The sequence below is a fragment of the Calliphora vicina genome, chromosome 1, assembly GCF_958450345.1.
Source record: "Calliphora vicina chromosome 1, idCalVici1.1, whole genome shotgun sequence".
Taxonomy (NCBI): Eukaryota; Metazoa; Arthropoda; class Insecta; order Diptera; family Calliphoridae; genus Calliphora; species Calliphora vicina.
In genome coordinates this window covers 172,297,242-172,318,050 of record NC_088780.1, presented here as the reverse complement: position 1 = coordinate 172,318,050, position 20,809 = coordinate 172,297,242, and the positions used below count along the sequence as shown (strand labels likewise).

General features: G+C 29.2%; 1 protein-coding gene across 2 annotated transcripts in view; it reads left to right on the top strand.

Moving 5' to 3' along the window:
• The window catches only part of Not10 (CCR4-NOT transcription complex subunit 10), a 39,720-nt gene that overhangs the window by 5,006 nt on the left and 13,905 nt on the right, over positions 1-20,809 (top strand). The window contains exons 3-6 of one of the 2 annotated variants that reach the window (XM_065498249.1): positions 10,970-11,365; positions 11,434-11,540; positions 12,359-12,686; positions 19,223-19,293. In XM_065498249.1, the coding sequence (XP_065354321.1) occupies positions 10,970-11,365; positions 11,434-11,540; positions 12,359-12,686; positions 19,223-19,293 (902 nt within the window). Of the gene's footprint in view, positions 1-10,969; positions 11,366-11,433; positions 11,541-12,358; positions 12,687-19,219; positions 19,294-20,809 lie in introns of both variants that reach the window. The other variant, XM_065498248.1, reaches the window with a different exon arrangement.

Sequence of the window (20,809 nt, the reverse complement as noted above, 5' to 3'; positions counted from 1 at the left end):
TAAATTTCAGCCACTTACATGCAATTTTTTTTGATACTTTTAGAACATCCATGCTTTTTTGGCCAAACCCTGTATTTGAACATCGAAATATTTATCGATCGATCGGTTATGTTATTCTTATTACAAATACCAAATTTCAAACATTTTTATGAAGAAATAAAGAAGTTATGGATTTTTGGCCGGAATTGACCACCGTGCAATCGTGTAAAAATTGGTAAGGCAGTTTTTGTCGAAAATGTTTGTTCCCTCCCTATATCTTATCTTATATATAAATAGGCCACACGTTTTTTTGTGGTACACTTTTAAGTATTTTATTGTCCACCAATATTGATGAAACATATATGGTTTAAAAGGTTTTTTTCTCTAGATGTGCACAATGTAAACAAATATTAAAAAAAATTCTTTCCATAAAAGTGGTAAAACCCGTTTTAAAAGATGCTACCAGGCGGTACTAGTTAATATTAACAAGGAAGAGGGCTAAATATATTCGGCTGTGCCGAATGAGCAAAAACATTATATCGAAGTTGCGTCTTTTTAATATTTCTGTGATTTCGAAGTTGCGTCGTTTTTGTTTCTGTTTGCGTCGCATGTTTCGGTAGTTTCATTTATTATTTTTTGACAAGAAAGGGGATTTTTGAAGTTTATTTTAATTGTAAATATTCAGGGAAGCGTTGCCACATTTAGAGAAAGGTTACAATACTCCGAGAAATTTTCAATGAAATATGTGTAGTATGTAACAATTTTCAATACTGTGTAATTTATCTTTAAAATAAATAAAAAAACTGATTAATCTAAGAAGTTTGGCTTTATATCACATAGGCCATTATAATGGAGAGCTGCCAGAAGATAATGCAATCTGTTTCCATCAGACTTTTAAAAAATGGATGGTTTTCAATTTTTCCGAGGAATACTCATTGTAACGTTGCCCCAATTGTTGCATGAAAAGGATTATGTGGTCGACTTACTTTTATAAAACTAGCCTGTGCTACAAACTTGTCACTGCAGTCTTTGCTGAAACTACTTTATGTATTGGCTAGAGATTTACGAGAAGATTTTTATCTATAATGTGTCCCGGATAGATTAATATGTTTGCTCAATACCCACGATGCTGACCAATTGGAGTGGACTTTTAGTGTGTTTGGCTTATCTATTTAAGGTTCTAAACTTGGAATCTAAAGCCTTATTTGAAACGCAATATAGGCTCTGTCGTCAATTGTATACTACCCTTGCTGGGCGAAAGACGTTATACAATTGCTAGTATAGGGACAATTCCATTCCATTACCGACGACTTTTTGCAGTTTATTTTCAAATCTTTAGTGGAGGATAAGAAAAACTCACAACAGAGCCAGCTGATGAATGATATAGGTTTGTGTCCGCAAATAGCTGTGATATTTAGTTGCCGATATAACCAGAATCAAGCATAAACAAAATCCTTCTGCTAACGATACTCAGCAATTTAAAACCTTGGCCAGAATTGTGTCGATGCTCAATATTTTTTTTAATACAATTGTATTATTTTATTTATATTTGAAGTATGTTTACTTCAATAAAGGCAAAAATGGGATTAATTTTTATGAATATGGTATACATAAACTTCAAATCTCCTTTATCGTCAAATGCTTAATAAGGCTGACATAAAGAGAAAATGAAACTACCTTGTATTTTTTTATATCACGGTTGAAATCATGATATAAAAAATACAAGGTGGTTTCATTTTCTCTTTATGTCAACCTAATTAAGCATTTGACAATAAAGGGGATTTGAAGTTTATGTCTAAAACAAAGCTACCATATTCATTAAACTTAATCCGATTTTTGCATTCACTGAATATTTACAAATAAAACAAACTTCAAAAATCCCCTTTCTTGTCAATAAAATATAAATGAATCTACCTTGTAATTTTTTTATATCATGGTTGAAATGTTATACTTTGGTTGAAATGATAATCGATATAGACTTTTGATTTTATTCTAAGAATTCCTTATTTTTAATTTTAATATTTTGGTTATGTTTTTTTTTTGCATTATTCCCATGAATTGTTATTTTTTTACAATAATAAAAACTATTTTTGGAAAAAAATTTAATATTTTTTATTGAAAAATCAATTTTTTCAGCTAAAATTATGAATCTCGGAACCAATTAAATGAAAATCAATACAAATGTATGGAAAATCGTACTTCGTTTATTAATTTCTTTAATAAAAAAATTTGTGTTAAAAATTTAATTCATTTAAAATGCAAAATATTTTAGTAATTGTGCTTAAAGAAACAAACAAAAATTAAATTTCTTCACAGTAATTTCTGCTGGGAAGAACTTTCGACAGCATCAAGTCAATATCAGATAATATCGTTACTTTTACAATAAAAATATTAAAAAAAAAATAATTTCCCCAGGAAAGAACTTCCGGCAATATGATGAACTTCAGACAAATTTCGCCAACAAGTTCATGTGCATTTTGAAGTCGCAGCAGATAGATTTACCGCAAATGTTACAGATTTTGAAGAATACAAGTTTTTAATTACACTGTGCAACAACCAAAATTGGAATGGGATGAAACCAAAAGCAAATTAAAGCTTACGTTTTCCATAACAAAACCCTCAAGACTTGTTTTTAGTTCAGCGCTAGATTTTTTTACACGCATTTGAAGTTAGTGATTTTGGAACGCTGGCTAACAAGAAAAAATTATTAAAAATTTGATAAAATAATGCCTATTTATTTTTATTATCCCGGAAAGTTGTGATATCTTACTATTTTTGGGGTCGGGGAATCCATTTATGATATTTATTTTTAAATAAAACTCACGCTAGATGGCGCTGTACTGTGGTGTAGAAAAAAAGAGGGAAATAAATCTGTAACTTCTAAACGGTTGGTCCGATTTTAATGAAATTTGAATTTTAATGAAATTTAAAAAAAAATGGACATTAAAACAATTAAGAGTACTATATTCGGCCGTGCCGAATCTTATATACCCTCCACCTAAATATGATGGTATAACAACTAAAATAATATACTTAACAATTGTTAGAAATACTAGTTTACGCAGAAAATATTTATTTCAAAAAAAAATTGTATCTAATTCAGCAATTTATAATTGAAATTCCTATTGGAACGTCATACGTTTTAAATTTAACAATTTACATATGTATATACTTAATAATTAGTTAATCTCAGGTGAAGAAACAGAGTATAAAAAAGGGTATACAAATAGATTTAGACAAATTTAAAAATATTGGTTTATGGGATTGTCATAAAATATTTTAACGTGATTTTTATGTATTTACTAGCGCATAAAAATCACGTAGCTGCAATTACTGAAGAAGCTGGATGTCTTTCACGAATGGCAAATGAAAAATGCGCCAAATTGCTTCGTTACTGCTAACATAGCGGCCCATTTCAAGTTGATTGACTTCATCGTTGGAATTCTCCGCAATAACTCAGCCAAGTCACTACCTTTGGTTACATATTTGATAAGTGGGATAAGTGGGCGTGGAAAATTTTTTTCTTTAAAACATTTTGTGCACTATTGCGAACATTTTAACAAAATATTACCCAAATTCGTCCAGGCGTTCTGCGATTTTAGATATATCGAAAAAGTGGGCGTCGTCAATTTTTGTTTTAGTAAAAAGTTAAATTGGATTACTACGATTATGTAACAAAACTTGGAAAAATTGGTGCAGCCGCAGTAGGCGTGGTAATTTTTTCTTTCAGTAAAAACTTAAATTGGATTATTGAACATTTAAAAAAAAATTTAGCCATATTCGTGCAGCCTAGGGATGTCAATCCCGAAATATTATGAGATTTTTGATATTTTAGGAAGATTTTTGAAGCACCCAAAATACTTAGAAAGCTAAATTTCAGCATATTTATAATACTAATCTCGCTTCAAATCCAAACGCAGCCAGATTTTTTCATTTGAATCAGGGAGCAGCACGTCTCCCTTGCATTAACAGGCTTTTACACAATTTATACTTTTACGAAATTTATGTTCAAGTTATTTTCTGAAGGGGACTAGGGGCAAATGTAGCCCGATTTCCGCAGTACTTTACAGTATAATTTCAGAGTACTTACAACTTATTTTGTGCAAAATTTTATAAGGATTGCCGCATAATCAAGATATTTATGACTGCTCAAACAGTACTCCGGGGGACAATTATATGGGGAAATCATGGACCATTTTATTTTAATTTAATGCATTAGTTTTTGATTTGTTATATTTTTACTTAAATATATTAATGAAATAATAGTTTTTATTGTTGAATTTGATGTTTTTGACGTTTAACTAAAATCCCGAAGTCCCGAAAAATCCCGAAATCCCGAAAAATCCCAGGGTCCCGAAAAATCCCGGGATCACGGGATTTAAATTTCTAAAATCCCGTTTGGCATCCCTAGTGCAGCCGTTTTCCAATTTTAGATAAATCGAAAAAAGTGGGCGTAAAAGTAGGCATGATCTGTGTACTATTTTGGTTCAATATATGGAAGCTATGACCTATTATGGGCCTAAGTATTTGAGGGCTATTTTTGTAGAATTTCATATAAACAACGCTATTAACAAGAGTGGACCTTATATGAGTACAATTCTTGGATACAAATTACTGACCGGCGTAAAATTTCAGTACAGTACAGATTATTTTGGATATTTGTTCAGGTTAATGTGTGTTGTTAATTACACGGTGCTACGATGGAAAAAAAACTTGGAAAACGACCTAGCGTAGGTTATAGCGCTTGCTGAGTTGAGTACATTAGAAATTGTGTCTAAAAAATTTACAAAACACCTTCAAATACAGAAGTTATTCTGAAAAAACCGTTTTCAGTTATGTCCGTGAACTTATCGATCTGTAACTCAGTCTGTCTCTGTCCGACTTTAAATTTTTAAACGGGGTTAAAAAGAAAACTGATTACGCTTTAAAATTACGTGCATTTTTGATACATTTGTTAGTTATAAGCAGGGAAACCAAAATATGCAAATGCATGTTTTTTCTGGTGAGTCTAATGAGCACATGGATAAGATATTTACACGTTTCAGAACTATTTAAGAATTTTGGCATCGATTTGTTAGTGCATATTTTTGCATATTTTATCCTTAAATGCATATCTTTGCATATATTTGTTTTAAGAGCATATTTATGTCATATTTTTGCGTTTTTAGAGCATATTTTAATGTTTAATAGCATATTTTGACTTTATCGAAAACTAATTTTGTCTTACTTATTTTGCGCTGTTGTGTTACAGGTTTTTACTTCCTTTGTTTAAAATTGAAAAATAGATGGCTTTTCACCAAAAAAAAATTAAAAAACAAAAAGGGTACTCATTTAAACGCTTAAGTTTCCCATTTGTGCAAATGGGCAAATTTGCGCGACATGTTTCATGAACCCACCTTTTCAATTTTGTGCAAGTTTATACAGAAAATTTATATTTGTCAAATAAAAATACATAAATTCAACAAAAGCTTTAATAATTTTTTTTCAAATTGTATAAATTTTAATTTTAAAATGTTGAATGAAAGTTAAATCTTTGGAACAAACGGTGGTATACATAGTTTGGAGGACTTTGTTTATGTTCTAGCTGTTGGTTAATGTTTTCATACACAATGTCATTTAATACAATCATTCTGTTCCAAACACAATTTTCACATGCACAAAATTTTATTTGATTTTTATTTCTTATAAATAAAAGTAAACAAAAGCAGCTGATTCATCAAATGCACAATAAATTCAAGTTTGCGAGTCTAAATTGTCGCGCAAACTTATCGGAGTTGTGCAAACGAATTTCCATACATTTTTTGACATTTCATTTGCGAGAGTGTAAAAATGCACAGATTGCACAGTTTGCCAGGCTTTTAAGCGTTTACATGAGGACCCTTAAAATTTTTTTTAAATTTAAAAAAAATTATAATATAACAATAGAAAATTTTTTTTTCTTCCAAATAATTAAAAAACTGAAAAAAAAACTTTTTGTTCACCTAAAAATATTTAAAAGTATAATTTACTGAAGGGTATATAAGATTCGGCACAGCCGAATATAGCTCTCTTACTTGTTTTAATATAAAATAAGCTCTATTTTAATAATAGCGCCAACCGTTTTAAATGTTAAAGAAATATTGTCTTTTAAATTTGCTCCTATAAGATCAGTTGATGTCGAAGGAACATTTTCTATGTATAAAAATGTTTTCAGATCCAATAGACAACGATTTTTAATAAATTTATGTAAATATTTTGTAATTTATTGCAATAATAACCTTAATTAAAGAAGTGACTTTATATTTATATAAAACTAGTTGATCTCCCCGGCTTCGCCCGGTAGCATTTAGAACTAACATTAGGTTCTTCAATAAAATATGTAAATTTGTACTGCATACTTTAGGGAGCTTTTTTTTATTACAGTTGACTGGACTCACAAAAAAAAAAGAATTTCCGAGTTTTACCCGGAATTTTTCAATTACTTTCCTACCGATGTCGTTAAGTAACGAAAACTATCGGTTGCTTTAACGAATTTAATATTCACTATTTGAAGTTAACGATATCTCTTGGTAATAAATTTTAACGACGAATATAGTTAAAAATATAAATGTCAATATTTTTAAAATTAAAAAATCATAATAATATTTACTATTTTTTCGTGTTTGTAGATAAATTCGTAGTCGTGTGAATAAATACTCGCATTTATATATAAAAATCAAGCATCAGCTCTCCCAAATATGTTCGCGAAACCTACTGAAAACAAAAGAACAAGATTTTTTTTCTAAAAATAAAAGTAACCCTGTGTAATACATATGTATGTCTATGCCACCACAAGTTATCATTAATTCAGAATTTAGATATGTGTTGTTATAAGGACAGTCGACAAATACAGATGAATTTCCATCTTAGAATACTGTCTTAAAAACGATTTTATAACTTTTATATAAGTTTATAATTGTATCACATCGCCAAAAATGGAAATTGAATATAGGGATAAACATTATACACTCCAGAAATGTGTTAATTATGGATATTATGCCCCAAATAAAAGTTGCTCCTAAAATTCGAATATTATTTTCTAAAATTAATATAATTGGTCAATTCACAACGTATCTTATCATGTCATATTGTCCTAATATTTCACAGTGGTTTGTATTGCTTTTCAAAATAAATATAATTGGTCAATTCACAAGGTCTCATAATGTCCTAATATTTCACAGTGGTTTTTATTGCTTTCAAAAAAAAAAGTTGACCAACCGTACTTTCAAAAAACAACTTATTTCGAATATTTATGTTACAAAACTAACTCCTAAACAATTATCGTTATGGCTTAACTAGAACATTTTATTTGTCATTAACCTACCGACAAATTTCGTTATCTACCGACTATTTTTAACGAAAATAATCGGTAAAATTTAATTCGGAATATCTCTTAACGATAAATATTGTTAACTAACGAATTTTGATTACTTAACGACAAAATTTTGTCGTTAAAAAGTTACAGAATTGCGGTACAGATCACGTCATTTGATTTTCGGGTATCATCATTTTTCTGAAGGTTTTTGCGCAAATAAAAATAATGGCGTCCGTTTTTTTTGGAAAATTTTCACTCCTTGTGGTGGTTCAACGCACCTAAAGACGCGCATTTTGAGAACATTTTTCTGTAGAGCAAAAACGGTTGAATATATTGCAAATCTGATTTCACTAGACGATTGTGCATCAAAAATTAATAGAATTGTTGTTTTTTGAATCCTTAAAAATAGTTCCAAAAACACACAACAGGGGGCGCAAATTTCATAAAAAAAAATAAAAAAAGGATTTTAGAATTTTTAAAGATGCACTATGAAAGGGCATTTTAAGCTTATCAAAACGGTACCAATATTTCCTTTCTATGACAACCCGTTAAAAAGTTATGTGGCTTTAAAAATGTTTTGCTAAGGCAAACTAATAAAACAAATTCTAAACTTTTTTTTTTAGCAAATATTATTTTCTTGTTAATATTGGTGCCGTTTTGCTAAGCTTAAAATGGCTTTACATCGTGCATGTTTAAAAAAAACTAAAATTGTTTTTGCTATTTTTTTATGCAATTTGCGCCCCTGTTGTTTGTTTTTGGAACTATTTTTAAGGATTCAAAAAACATCAATTGTATTAATATTTGATGTACAATCGATTAGTGAAATCAGATTTGCAATATACTCAACCGTTTTTGCTCTACAGATAAGGACGCCATTATTTTTATTTGCGCAAAAACCTTCAGAAAAATGATGATACCCGCAAATCAAATTTTTGAAATTAACTCTAATAATAGTGGATGTACGTAAAACTTGTCAGAGGGTGGATTATACAAACCAAACACCAGTTTTTTAAGCCTTTTGGAACGTTAAAATTAATTTTTTTTAAAATTTAATGAAAATTCTTTGTCAGGTAGCCCAAATTATATAGCGAATGTTAGGAATTGAATCATTAACTTCCAACACAACATACTTAATACATTTTTATTTAAATACTAAATTATAAATTACACATTTTTTGTAAAAAATTTCTCTAAAATAAAAATCATTTTTAGGAATGTGGCAACGCTTTTTATAATGCTCACAAAATAAGGAAACTTCAAAAAACCTTATTTGAAAAAAAAAATTTGATTGAAACCAAGGTGTATTCAATAAGGTGAAGTTACGAGCACAGCTGATTTTTGTTTGTTTATTTATGTTGTGTTTGAAAGTGTCAAAAAGTTGTTTACTATTTGTTGTTGACATTCGAAATATTTAAAATGAAAATAATAAAAATCTGAAAATTGTTTAAATAAATTTGTTCAAGCAAACAAAAACCATAATATCTGCAAGAACAAAAAAAGCAATATTGGAAATTGATTGGTGAAAATGCATCACATTTATAGCTTTTGCTGAATTTTAATACCAAACTCCTTAGAAGAATTTGGTTGTGTATTTTGGACGTGGTTTTGTATTTAGGACAGACAGACGGCCATATGTACATAAATGGATAGTTTGATAGTTCCGCTGGAATCACCTAGCATACCATAGAAATATCCCCGCTGGCCGTTTTTAATATTAAATCTTCAAAAAAAAACAGTGCAAACTACAAATAATTGATTTTTTATTTGTTTGTTTTTAATATTTTTCATATAAAAACTTGTAATTTATTTATTTTTTAATTGTTTGTTTTTTATATTTTTTGACATTTTCAATCTCTAGACAAATAACAAATATTGTCTTTGTTGTATTTGTTGCCGAGACGCTCTCACCTGATTAATACGCCTTGATTGAAACTACCTTCTATATTTTTATCATGATTACAACTTCTATTTTGAACTCGTAATAGTTAGCAGCTTATATTTTATATGTTTTGTGTTATTATTTATTTATTTAAAATATTATTTTTGTGGTGAAAAATGTCAAAACAAAAGAATTTTCAACAAAATTGAAGAAAATGTGAGTATTTATACATTTTAAAAGGAATAAAATAAGGAAATTGTGTGTATAAAACAGTGGTGCCCGAAATCACAATTCACTAGCACGCGTAATAGGGCAAGAAAATTCTGCTGACATTACCTTGATACACATACACTATAAGCTTACTTGTGCGTTTTCTTATAATGATCATGTGTTTGTTGCTTTGATTTCATCTCACAGAACAAAATCAAATTAAATTCTGCGCTGTTTTACCAACACAACCAAAGCTTTGATGGTATGTGTTCGGGCACCACTCCCAGCAGTTCTAGGAGCCAGTACCGAACTAGTGATTTTACCCATCATTTAGGGTGGGAGCTAGTTACTTCAATAGCCACGTGACTAGTCATTTTAACACGGGCATGTCCTAGGCAGAGGGTCAATTGTCTCTTTTTGATTACAATGGGACTGTCTAATAGCTGGTCCAAAGTAGGCAAAGATTGGATTCGCATACTGGTTACATAGCGTCAGTTACCTTACTAGCTTTTTAACTGGTTACTTGACCAGCTACTTGACTAGTTATTTTAACACGTGCATGTCTTAAGCAGGGGGTCAATAGACCCTTTTGATCACAATGTGACTATCTGATAGCTGATCGAAAGTAATTAACGCTTCTGGTGGGTAAAATAAAGCGCAGTACAAAAAAAGTTTGAAGTGACTTCACCATAGGTTACTAAGAGACACTAAAGTGACTATTGACTTCATGCTATGTTACATGGGATATCAGTATACTTAAGCAAAAATAAAAATAAACTGTATGAGAATAAAACCAGTTTGTACGAATTACTCACAAAACGTTTAAAGTGACTACACTCCAGATTACATAGAGACACTTAAGTGTCAATTGTCTTCACGCTAGATTACTTGGGATGTATAAAGTAACCAATTGTCTTCTCTCTGCACTACAAACGTGCACACACTTGTCAAATGACCAAAGTATATAAAATGGAGTCAGCCAAGTGATAAGACATTTGTGACAATTACTGTCTTTAAGGGATACATTGACACTTGCTTAACTGCTGGGCTGGTATAAAACAATTGTTACTGGAAAAGCGTTCATTTACTTTTTACTATTTTTGAGAATTTAAGAGAGTAATTTTGTAAATTTTGATTTTATTCTCTCGTTGCAAGTATTTACTGGGAAAGTAAATGAACAGACCTTATGTAAATGTTTGTTTTTTTAAGAGCATATTTTTTAAATTTTAAGTGCATATTTTAAAGTTTTTACTGCATTTTTAAAGCGCTTAAAACGCTTTTTTTAGAGCATATTTCCGGTTTCCCTGCTTATTACCTATTGTTCTTAGCAAAATTTGTCCCACAGGAAATAGGAACAGTAACACATTTTTTAAACTCAATAATCTTTAAATTTTACTTCATTTTAATTCTACTACGACTACGGTATTTGCAAGGTTCGGAATAGACTAACAATCAGTAGCTATGAAGGTTTTGTCTTCTGTTTTTATATTTATCTTGTACATTTCCGAGTAACAAGAACATAACAATTTTTTAATAACTATGTGCACATGTTTAAAATATCATTTTAGTTTCTTTCTGAAAAAGACATAAATGTATCTTCGTTACCATTTACAATTTATAATAAAGCAGTAATTTATTACCATCGCCACATGCATAATGCTGCTCTTGATATACTTGAGCCCCTATTCTATAAAATGGACTCATACGATGAAAACGTACTTACAATGCTTGGAATTTTGGAGATGAGACTTCTTTTGGCGTCCAACCAACCGGAAAAAGCTTTATTTTTTCTTGAAGTATTTCTAAAAAAATTGGGGATAAATATATTGCATCTAATAACAGATGATTTGAACAGCCATGAGTCCATACCCAGATTAGATGAGAACGTAAGCAAAAGTTTAAAGCTGATGGCATTAATAACTCAAGTTGTAAACAAAAAGCTCGTAGTGGTGCCAGAGGATGTTGTAAGATTGACGCTTAACTAAAAAATATACAGATAAATAAAAATAATATATTTCTTTTTTAATATTAGTCACCTGCGTTTTCAGCATTAAAGGCTCATCAATATTACATAATGAAAGATTTTCAAATGGCGGCGAAACAATTAAATAAGATTAACGTGTCCAGATATATGAATGGGTAAACAATTATACATTTTCAGTGCTTTTTGGGAATTAAAATTAATTTATTGTTGTTATTAATTTGTTTGTTTAATACCAGAGACCGAAAATAACGGGTTCACTTTCATTTCAATGGTAAATTCTCATTCGCAGCCATTTAAAAATATTTTTTTGTGATATATCACTGAGAGAGTGATTTATTCGAGAACATTTTAGGTTTGGGGTTGAGAGAAACAGAAAAGAAACAAACACAAATAATCTGGATGAGTGATTTATAATTTATTTTTTTCGTAAAGATCAGCTTGTAACTTTTATTTGCGAACATAAAAAATAAATCACAAAAATGCATTTGATGCAAATGAACGCTTAAATATATAAAATTTATCAAAAGATTAATAAAAAATTAAAAAAAAATTCTCATTTCTGTTACTCAGACTTCATTACTTCATTACTTCATATTTATCATATTCTTTCCATAATTAGTTAAAAATTACTAATAATATGTTATTGTATGTAAATAAAAGAGAAAGTAACAGTAACAGAACAACAACAAATGAATTGTTTATCTCACATCAAACCATTAAAAAACAACAAAAGCGAATAAAGGTCATACCAAACCATTTAAATAAAAATCATTTTATAACTGTTATTTTCAGTGATTTATTTTTATCACAAAAATATAATTACAATTTGAGTTTTTTGGTATATAGACGAGTTATTTTCGATCTCTGTTTAATACTAATCTCTAACATATGAATTTTAATTGCCAACAAAGTGCTGTTTGTTAAACTAATATATTATATTATATTATTAGTTTGATTTAATGAACGTTTTTAGTTTATATAATCAAGAATTAAATACTCTGATCGCCAACAATATGGGTGTTATCCACTTACGTGTCCGGCATTATGCGATTGCGGCCAACTTTTTTCAAAAAGCAATATCTTTTGATAAACATATAGCAGTTAATCTTCGCAATATCCCATTACATCACATGAGTTCAGCGAAATCTTGTGAGATTCTCTACAATTTGGGAATAGCTATGCTGCATTTAAGACGACCAACAGAAGCATTTCAGTGTTTTCTTGTGCCTTTAAAAACCTATCATAGTAATCCGAGACTATGGATTAGAATTGCGGAAGCCTGTATAATGGAACATGAAATTGTAAGTATTAACATTTATAATATGAACAGTGGTCATTTGAGTGGTCCAGATATATTTTATGTGCATTATACATATATATTTCATGCATGTGTTATAACCTTGTTTAATTTAGTAATATTAATTGTAATCATATCCATAAATATATCATATACATACATTAGGGTGGCCCTTAATAAACGAAAGTTGGATTTTGGCCACTCTCACCCCCCAGTTTGGTGAACATTAGTAAAAAAATCATCCTGAAAAAATTTTAGGTAAATCGGTTGGGGTTAAGACGTGCCGCAAGCCCTCTGAAGTTTTGATATGCATTTACAAGGGGAAAAAATGCATTTTTTTCAGTTTTTGTAAAAATGTTGTCATTAAAAAATTACTTTTGTAATTTAATTTAAAAGAAGCGAAATGTGTACGTAATTGTCGTTCTAATGAGACATAAAAAACAGAAATTGGTCAAAAAATGTTAAAGTTATTAAAAATTCGCCAGGCCATTGGCGAATCAGGCCACTAGAACAAGAAATGTATGAACAAAATTCACGATTTAAGGGTTAACGTTTTCCGATTTTAGTAAAAGTTTCAGAGTATATTTAGAATTATCTGGACTATAATATTCTCAATAGGTTTTACTTAAAATTCATAATAGTAAGGAAATAGAGTTCATTGGCCTAAAAATTGCCAAATAATTGGTTTTTCTCGAAAATTTCAAAATTTAAATCGCAGGTACGGAAAAACTATAAGAGATATTTTCATAATTTTTTCACATTTTTATTCCCTATTATATTCTTAATAAATCCCAATGAGATGACCAAAAAATTCTGAAATTTGTTTAACAAAATTTTTAAAAATTTGAAAATGGAGTTTTGAAACTGCAGTTAAAAAAATTTTATTTTTTTGTTCATAACTTAGAATAGGTTAACGGTATCCTACGAAGACAAAAACTCATATACAAGTAAATATGGACATATTTTAAGTAAAAATGAGCTTTTATTTTAATATTTATCAAAATATGTTAATTTTGTTCCTACATTTCTTGTTCTAGTGGCCTGAGACACGTTAATGGACTGGCGAATTTTTAATAACTTTAACATTTTTTGACCGATTTCTTTTTTTTTTATGTCTCATTAGAACGAATTACGTACACATTTCGATTCTTTTAACCCTGCATGCCCAAACATATTTTTTATGCGTTATGACCAGGGAAACCAAAATATGCAAATGCATGTTTTTTCTGGTGAGTCTAATGAGCACATGGATAAGATATTTACACGTTTCAGAACTATTTAAGAATTTTGGCATCGATTTGTTAGTGCATATTTTTGCATATTTTACCCTTAAATACATATTTTTGCATATATTTGTTTTAAGAGCATATTTATGTCATATTTTGCGTTTTTAGAGCATATTTTACTGTTTAATAGCATATTTTGAGTTTATCAAAAACAAATTTTGTCTTACTTATTTTTCGCTGTTGTGTTACAGGTTTTTACTTCCTTTGTTTAAAATTCAAACTTGAAAAATAGATGGCTTTTCATCAAAAAAAAATTAAAAAAACAATTATTTTTTTTTTTTTAATCTAAAATAACAATTCCAAAAAAATTTTTTTATCCAAAAAATTAAAAAACTGAAAAAAAATTTTTGTTCACCTAAAAATATTAAAATTTTTTATTTTGAAGTATAATTAGTAGAGTGACAATCAGTTGTATGGAAAAAAATTTTTGTTAAAATTTTGAAGAGTGCCGGGTGGAATATTGTGACACTAGACCTAAATGTTAAGTGCTGAAAATTTGAGCCAAATCGGGCAACGATTTCTGGACGCGCATCGAGGTCAAAGTTCAGATATATGCAAAATTTTACTGTTAATATGGAATAAATAGGTGAAACTCGTTAACTTTCTGCATTATTTTCTAGAAATATGTAGATTTATTTATATTAATGAATATTACATTAAAAAAAAGTTTTGGAAATTAACCCTGTATCTCCTTTGGTTCAAAATGACCCAAAAACTGTATTATCGCCAAAATTAGAGAAAAATGCAAATTTTTCAGTTTTTGAAAAAAATTTGCTACTAAATAAATACTTTTGCAATTGAATGCAAAAGAATCGAAATATGTACGTAATTATCGTTGTAATGAGATATAAATGACAAAATTTGATTAAAAAATGTTAAAGTTATTACAAATTCGCCAGACCATTACCGTGTTTCAGACGACTTGAACAAAAAATTTACAAAAAAAATTTAGATATTTCGAGAAAAATTAAAATAAAAGCTCATTTTTACTTAAAATATGTCCATATTTACTTGTATATGAGTTTTTGTCTTCGTAGGATACCGTTAACCTATTCGCAGGTATGGCCAAAAAAAATAATTTTTTTTAACGGCTGTTTCAAAACTCCATTTTCAAATTTTTCAAAATTTTGTTAAACAAATTTCAGATTTTTTCGATCATCACATTGGGGTTTATTGAGATCAAAATAGGGAATAAAAATATGTAAAAATTATGTCAATACCTCTTACAGTTTTTCCGTACCTGCGATTGAAATTTTGCGTTTTTCAAGAAAAACTAATTTTTTGTCCATATTTAGGCGAATGAGTCCAATTTCCTTACTGTTATAAATTTTAAGTAAAACCTATTCATAATATTATAGTCCTTGTAATTTTAAATATGTTCTGAAAGTTTTACTAAAATCGGAAAACGATAACCTTTGAATCGTGAAGGTCAAAGGCCAAATTTTTCAATATTTGGAATTTCTAATGAAAAGATAGCGAAATGTTACATATTTTTGGGCCGATTTTCATGAAACTTGAGGAAAATATATATTGGGGTCTAGCATTTACAACAACAGTGCAAAAATGAATTTTAACCTTTAAGAGGACTTGGGGTCAAAATGGTTGTGTTTTTCTTGATTTTAAAAGTTGAGAATAATTTGGACCCCAAGTGCTGCTAAGGGTTAATTTCCATTTTTGTGCTGTTATTTTAAATTCTGGACTTTATGTTATATTTTCCTCAAGTTTCATGAAAATCGGCCCAAAAATATGTAACATTTCGCTATCTTTTCATTAGAAATTCCAAATATTAAAAAATTTGACCTTTGACCTTCACGATTCAAAGGTTATCGTTTTCCGATTTTAGTAAAACTTTCAGAACATATTTAAAATTACAAGGACTATAATATTGTGAATAGGTTTTACTTAAAATTTATAACAGTAAGGAAATTGGACTCATTCGCCTAAATATGGACAAAAAATTAGTTTTTCTTGAAAAACGCAAAATTTAAATCGCAGGTACGGAAAAACTGTAAGAGGTATTGACATAATTTTTTCATATTTTTATTCCCTATTTTGATGTCAATAAACCCCAATGTGATGATCGAAAAAATCTGAAATTTGTTTAACAAAATTTTGAAAAATTTGAAAATGGAGTTTTGAAACAGCCGTTAAAAAAAATTATTTTTTTTGGCCATACCTGCGAATAGGTTAACGGTATCCTACGAAGACAAAAACTCATATACAAGTAAATATGGACATATTTTAAGTAAAAATGAGCTTTTATTTTAATTTTTCTCGAAATATCTAAATTTTTTTGTACATTTTTTGTTCAAGTGGTCTGAAACACGGTAATGGTCTGGCGAATTTGTAATAACTTTAAAATTTTTTAATCAAATTTTGTCATTTATATCTCATTACAACGATAATTACGTACATATTTCGATTCTTTTGCATTCAATTGCAAAAGTATTTATTTAGTAGCAAATTTTTTTCAAAAACTGAAAAATTTGCATTTTTCTCTAATTTTGGCGATAATACAGTTTTTGGGTCATTTTGAACCAAAGGAGATACAGGGTTAATTTCCAAAACTTTTTTTTAATGTAATATTCATTAATATAAATAAATCTACATATTTCTAGAAAACAATGCAGAAAGCTAACGAGATTCACCTATTTATTCCATATTAACAGTAAAATTTTGCATATATCTGAACTTTGACCTCGATGCGCGTCCAGAAATCGTTGCCCGATTTGGCTCAAATTTTCAGCACTTAACATTTAGGCCTAGTGTCACAATATTCCACCCGGCACTCTTTGAAATCTAAAAAAAAAAAATCGGCTGTCACTCTAATAATTAGGTGAAGGTGAGCTAAGATTCGGCACAGCCGAATATAGCTCTCTTACTTGTTTTAATATAAAATAAGCACTATTTTAATAATAGCTCCATCTAAATATCAAATTTTAGTTCTAATTCAAACTTAACCGTTCTAAGTGTTAAAGAAATATTGTCTTTTAAATTTGCTCCTGTAACATCAGTTGATGTCGAAAGAACATTTTCTATGTTTAAAAATGTTTTCAGATCCAAGACAACGATTTTTATTTGAAAATTTAAGTAAATTTTTTTTGGTTAAAAATTATGTAAAAGTTTGTTTTTTTAAGAGCATATTTTTTAAATTTTAAGAGCATATTTTAAAGTTTTTACTGCATATTTAAAGCGCCTAAAACGCTTTTTTTATAGCATATTTCCGGTTTCCCTGGTTATGACCAATGTTAGTTGATTCGACTAACATGCGCGAAAAATCGATTCTGTGGAACCGGCAATGCGCCTACTTCTCAAAAAGTACTGAAAACGTAAAATACTATACCTCTTTATAAATAAAAATGAAAAACATTTATATTTGCTATGGTTTTTGATTTATTTGTAATTTAAACAATTGGCGTCTTTCTTCAGTATTAGCAATATCACTGGAGTTGTTAAAAAAAATAAAAATAAATGAAATAAATTTAAAAACTTAAAATGCTTCCTGGCATTATAAAATTAAGGTAATGCTTTAAGTAATTAATGCTGAAACAAAGTTGTACTTCAATGTTTTGCACAAAAGGCGCAAAGCTCAACTTTGTGTTCGCCACATATATTTTTTCGCATTTTGAGCATGCAGTCTTTGTCATGCTGTGTTTCTGATAGGAACATAAGACGCAAATTTTTCTTTTCTTAATTTTCTTGGAGCTGTATTTCGTCTCCTGAGCAATAATGTCACTTGGTTATTCATCGCTGTCTTCTAAATCGTGACCACTGCTTTCATAATTGTCACTGTCCACTATATCTTCCGAATAACTTTCTTTAGATAAACGTGGCGCGTATTCGCTCTCGGAGGTACTAAAATCTTCTTCATCATCATCGGATATAGCCAATATTCTTTAAAATTCATCATCAGATATTCCAGTTGCAGTCATTTTGTAAAGAAAACAAAAATTGCAATAATACCAATGTTAGTCGTTACGACTACGCTGTTTTTACAAACATATTCATACCACTTAAATGAGTTACACAACAAGTTAGTATTGATCGACAGCAGTCTTACAACTAAATCAAAACTCTCAACGTAAAAAATGAGAACGATACAGAAAGAGAAAAAAAATTACGACAGGAAAAATCAATGATGTTAGTCGAAACGACTAACAGTGGGCATGCAGGGTTAAATTAAATTACAAAAGTAATTTTTTAATAGCAAAATTTTTACAAAAACTGAAAAAAATGCATTTTTTCCCCTTGTGATTTTTTTTACTAATGTTCACCAAACTGGAGGATGAGAATGGCTAAAATCCAACTTTCGTTTATTAAGGGCCACCCTACATACATACATACATACATACATACATATGTATATCTTAGAATTTCGATCTGAAATTTGGAGATTGCTGTGTTTGTTTCAACAAAGTGGACATTGTTGCCTTTGAAATAACCAATTTTGGAGATAGCATACTTTGTTATAAAATAATAAATACCAAATCGATTTTTTTTTTACATAACTTTGCTGAACACATTTTATACATAAAATGTAAGGATCACATGGTTTCTTATGACGATTAACAATAAGAATGTGCCAGAGTTGAGAAACTTTAACCCCCCTCAAATGAAATTCAGATGTAAACTTTCAAAACGCCGATACACGTGTTTTTTTTTTGTCTCCTCTATCAAAATTTATTGGTCGGACCTTGTAATTTTGGAAAAAATTGGATTTTGTTGTATAGTGTTATGTACCGATTGTTACAAAATATGGTAATGCGAGTTCGGCTTATATAAAACTTATTTGCGCTGAATTTGGTTTGGATATCATCTATTTAACTAAGATATTTATGAGAGCTTAACTATTTTCAGATAGTTCAATCCTATGAGGGCTAAGATGAATAATGGAGCGATTCTAACCAAATTCAATAAGCTTTGTCCAAATTTTGCCGACTTATCTTTGAAATTGCGACCTGTAGTTTGATTACAAGATTACGGACGGACGGACGGACATCGATTAATCGGTTCAGAAAGTGATCCTGAGCATATTGGTATACTTTAAGGTGGGTGTTGGGACAATATTTTTACACGTTACCCAATATAGTGCTGTAGGGTATAACTAGTTCTAAATTGGCAAAACTCAGGATTAACCTTGGTATGTTCTATTATGATTTTCCAAGCTGCGTTCAACGTATATACTTCATATTGTTATATTCCTTGATGTATTGGATTATGGAAATATTTATAATTTTTAACTTTTTTTCAGAAGAGATCATTTGACGAAAAACGTTTGGCGAGCAATGGTGCCAGAACTTTCTTTTCAAATAGAATATCATATATGTAAGTTACGGTATACATATGTATGTACATTGGAGCAATAACCACATTTCTGTTCTATAAAAAAATTCACAATGAATATATTGACGTCTTGTTAATGTTTATTTTTTTACTTAAATGTATATATGTAGAGCTCAATATTCTCTAATTGGATTTAATTAATATTGAGTGAATCTATTTTAAAAAAATAAGAAACTAATATACTACAGAAATGCATGCTTCATTAATATTCGGTTTTTTAGTTTTACCATAAATTTCAACGCTGTAATCAGCATATTTACATAAATTATTTGTAAAACATTAATTCACATCAAACAAATAAAGTTAGCTGAATAAACATTGTTCTTCTCAAGTTTAGAGCAAAGACAATTAGTGATTTTTCAATACAAAAATGGAAAAAATATTGCTGAAGCCAAATACTGTCGAATCGTATCGAATTGATTTAAAAAAATAAACTGAGCAGCCAAAAAAGATTACCGAGATGGAAGAGCGCCGTATTGTTAGAAAAATCAAGGCTAATCCACGCTTAAGTGCCCCAAAATTGTTACTGAAGTTAAGGCGGAATTGTGAATTAGGAGTTAAAAGGAAAAATATTACTCCAACAGTTAAGCATGGAGGAGGAAGTGTAACGGTTTGGGGATGCATATCAGCGAAAGGTGTTGGGAAACTGGTATTTATCGAAGGCATTATGAACAAGGGTGTTAATTTGAACATTTTGAGAGTAAATTTAAAACAATCTGTAGAAAAATGGAAATTGCAAGAACTTTTGAATTTTATCAGGACAACGACCCCAAAGTCCCCAGACATGAATCCCATAGAAAATTTATGTGACCATTTAGATCGCCGAGTCCGCGGAAATCCCGTTTCTTCGAAAAACGAACTCAAAAAAGGCCATAGGAAGAATGGGATAAAATCAGTGTAGATTAATTGCAAAAAATTATTTATAACATGCCAAATCATCTTTCTGAGGTTATAAAAAATAAAGGCCTATTATATTAACCAGGTATTAATTTATTTGTTTAAATTTTTATTTAAACAATAATATTATACATATGTGCTAAAAAACCGAAAATTAGCAGTGTGAATTATTTAATTTTTTTTTATTTATGTTGTTTGTTCAATAATATTCAGAATTCTGAAATAAGTTTTTTTTGATCTGTTAATATATCTTATGAATAAAAAAATAATATATATTCTAGAAAAAGTATATTTCGTCAAATAAATTTGTAATATTGAATTTAGACATTTAAATATAATAAAATATTGCTATAGTTTTGTATGTTGCTTTTTTAGAAATAAGTATGTATATTGTTTTTGAGAAGTGTGGTGAAATTAGTCTGAGCACTAATACATATGAGGATAATATTACTAATACATTCTTTAAATTAGGTTTTTTCTGATAGTAGAGTTAGATTTTTTTGACAGCGTTTCACTTCTTGTTATTCTTTGTAGATTTGTTCCAAATTGAAAAATTATGAAGAGATTTATATCGTGAACAAAATATTCATTTATATTCATC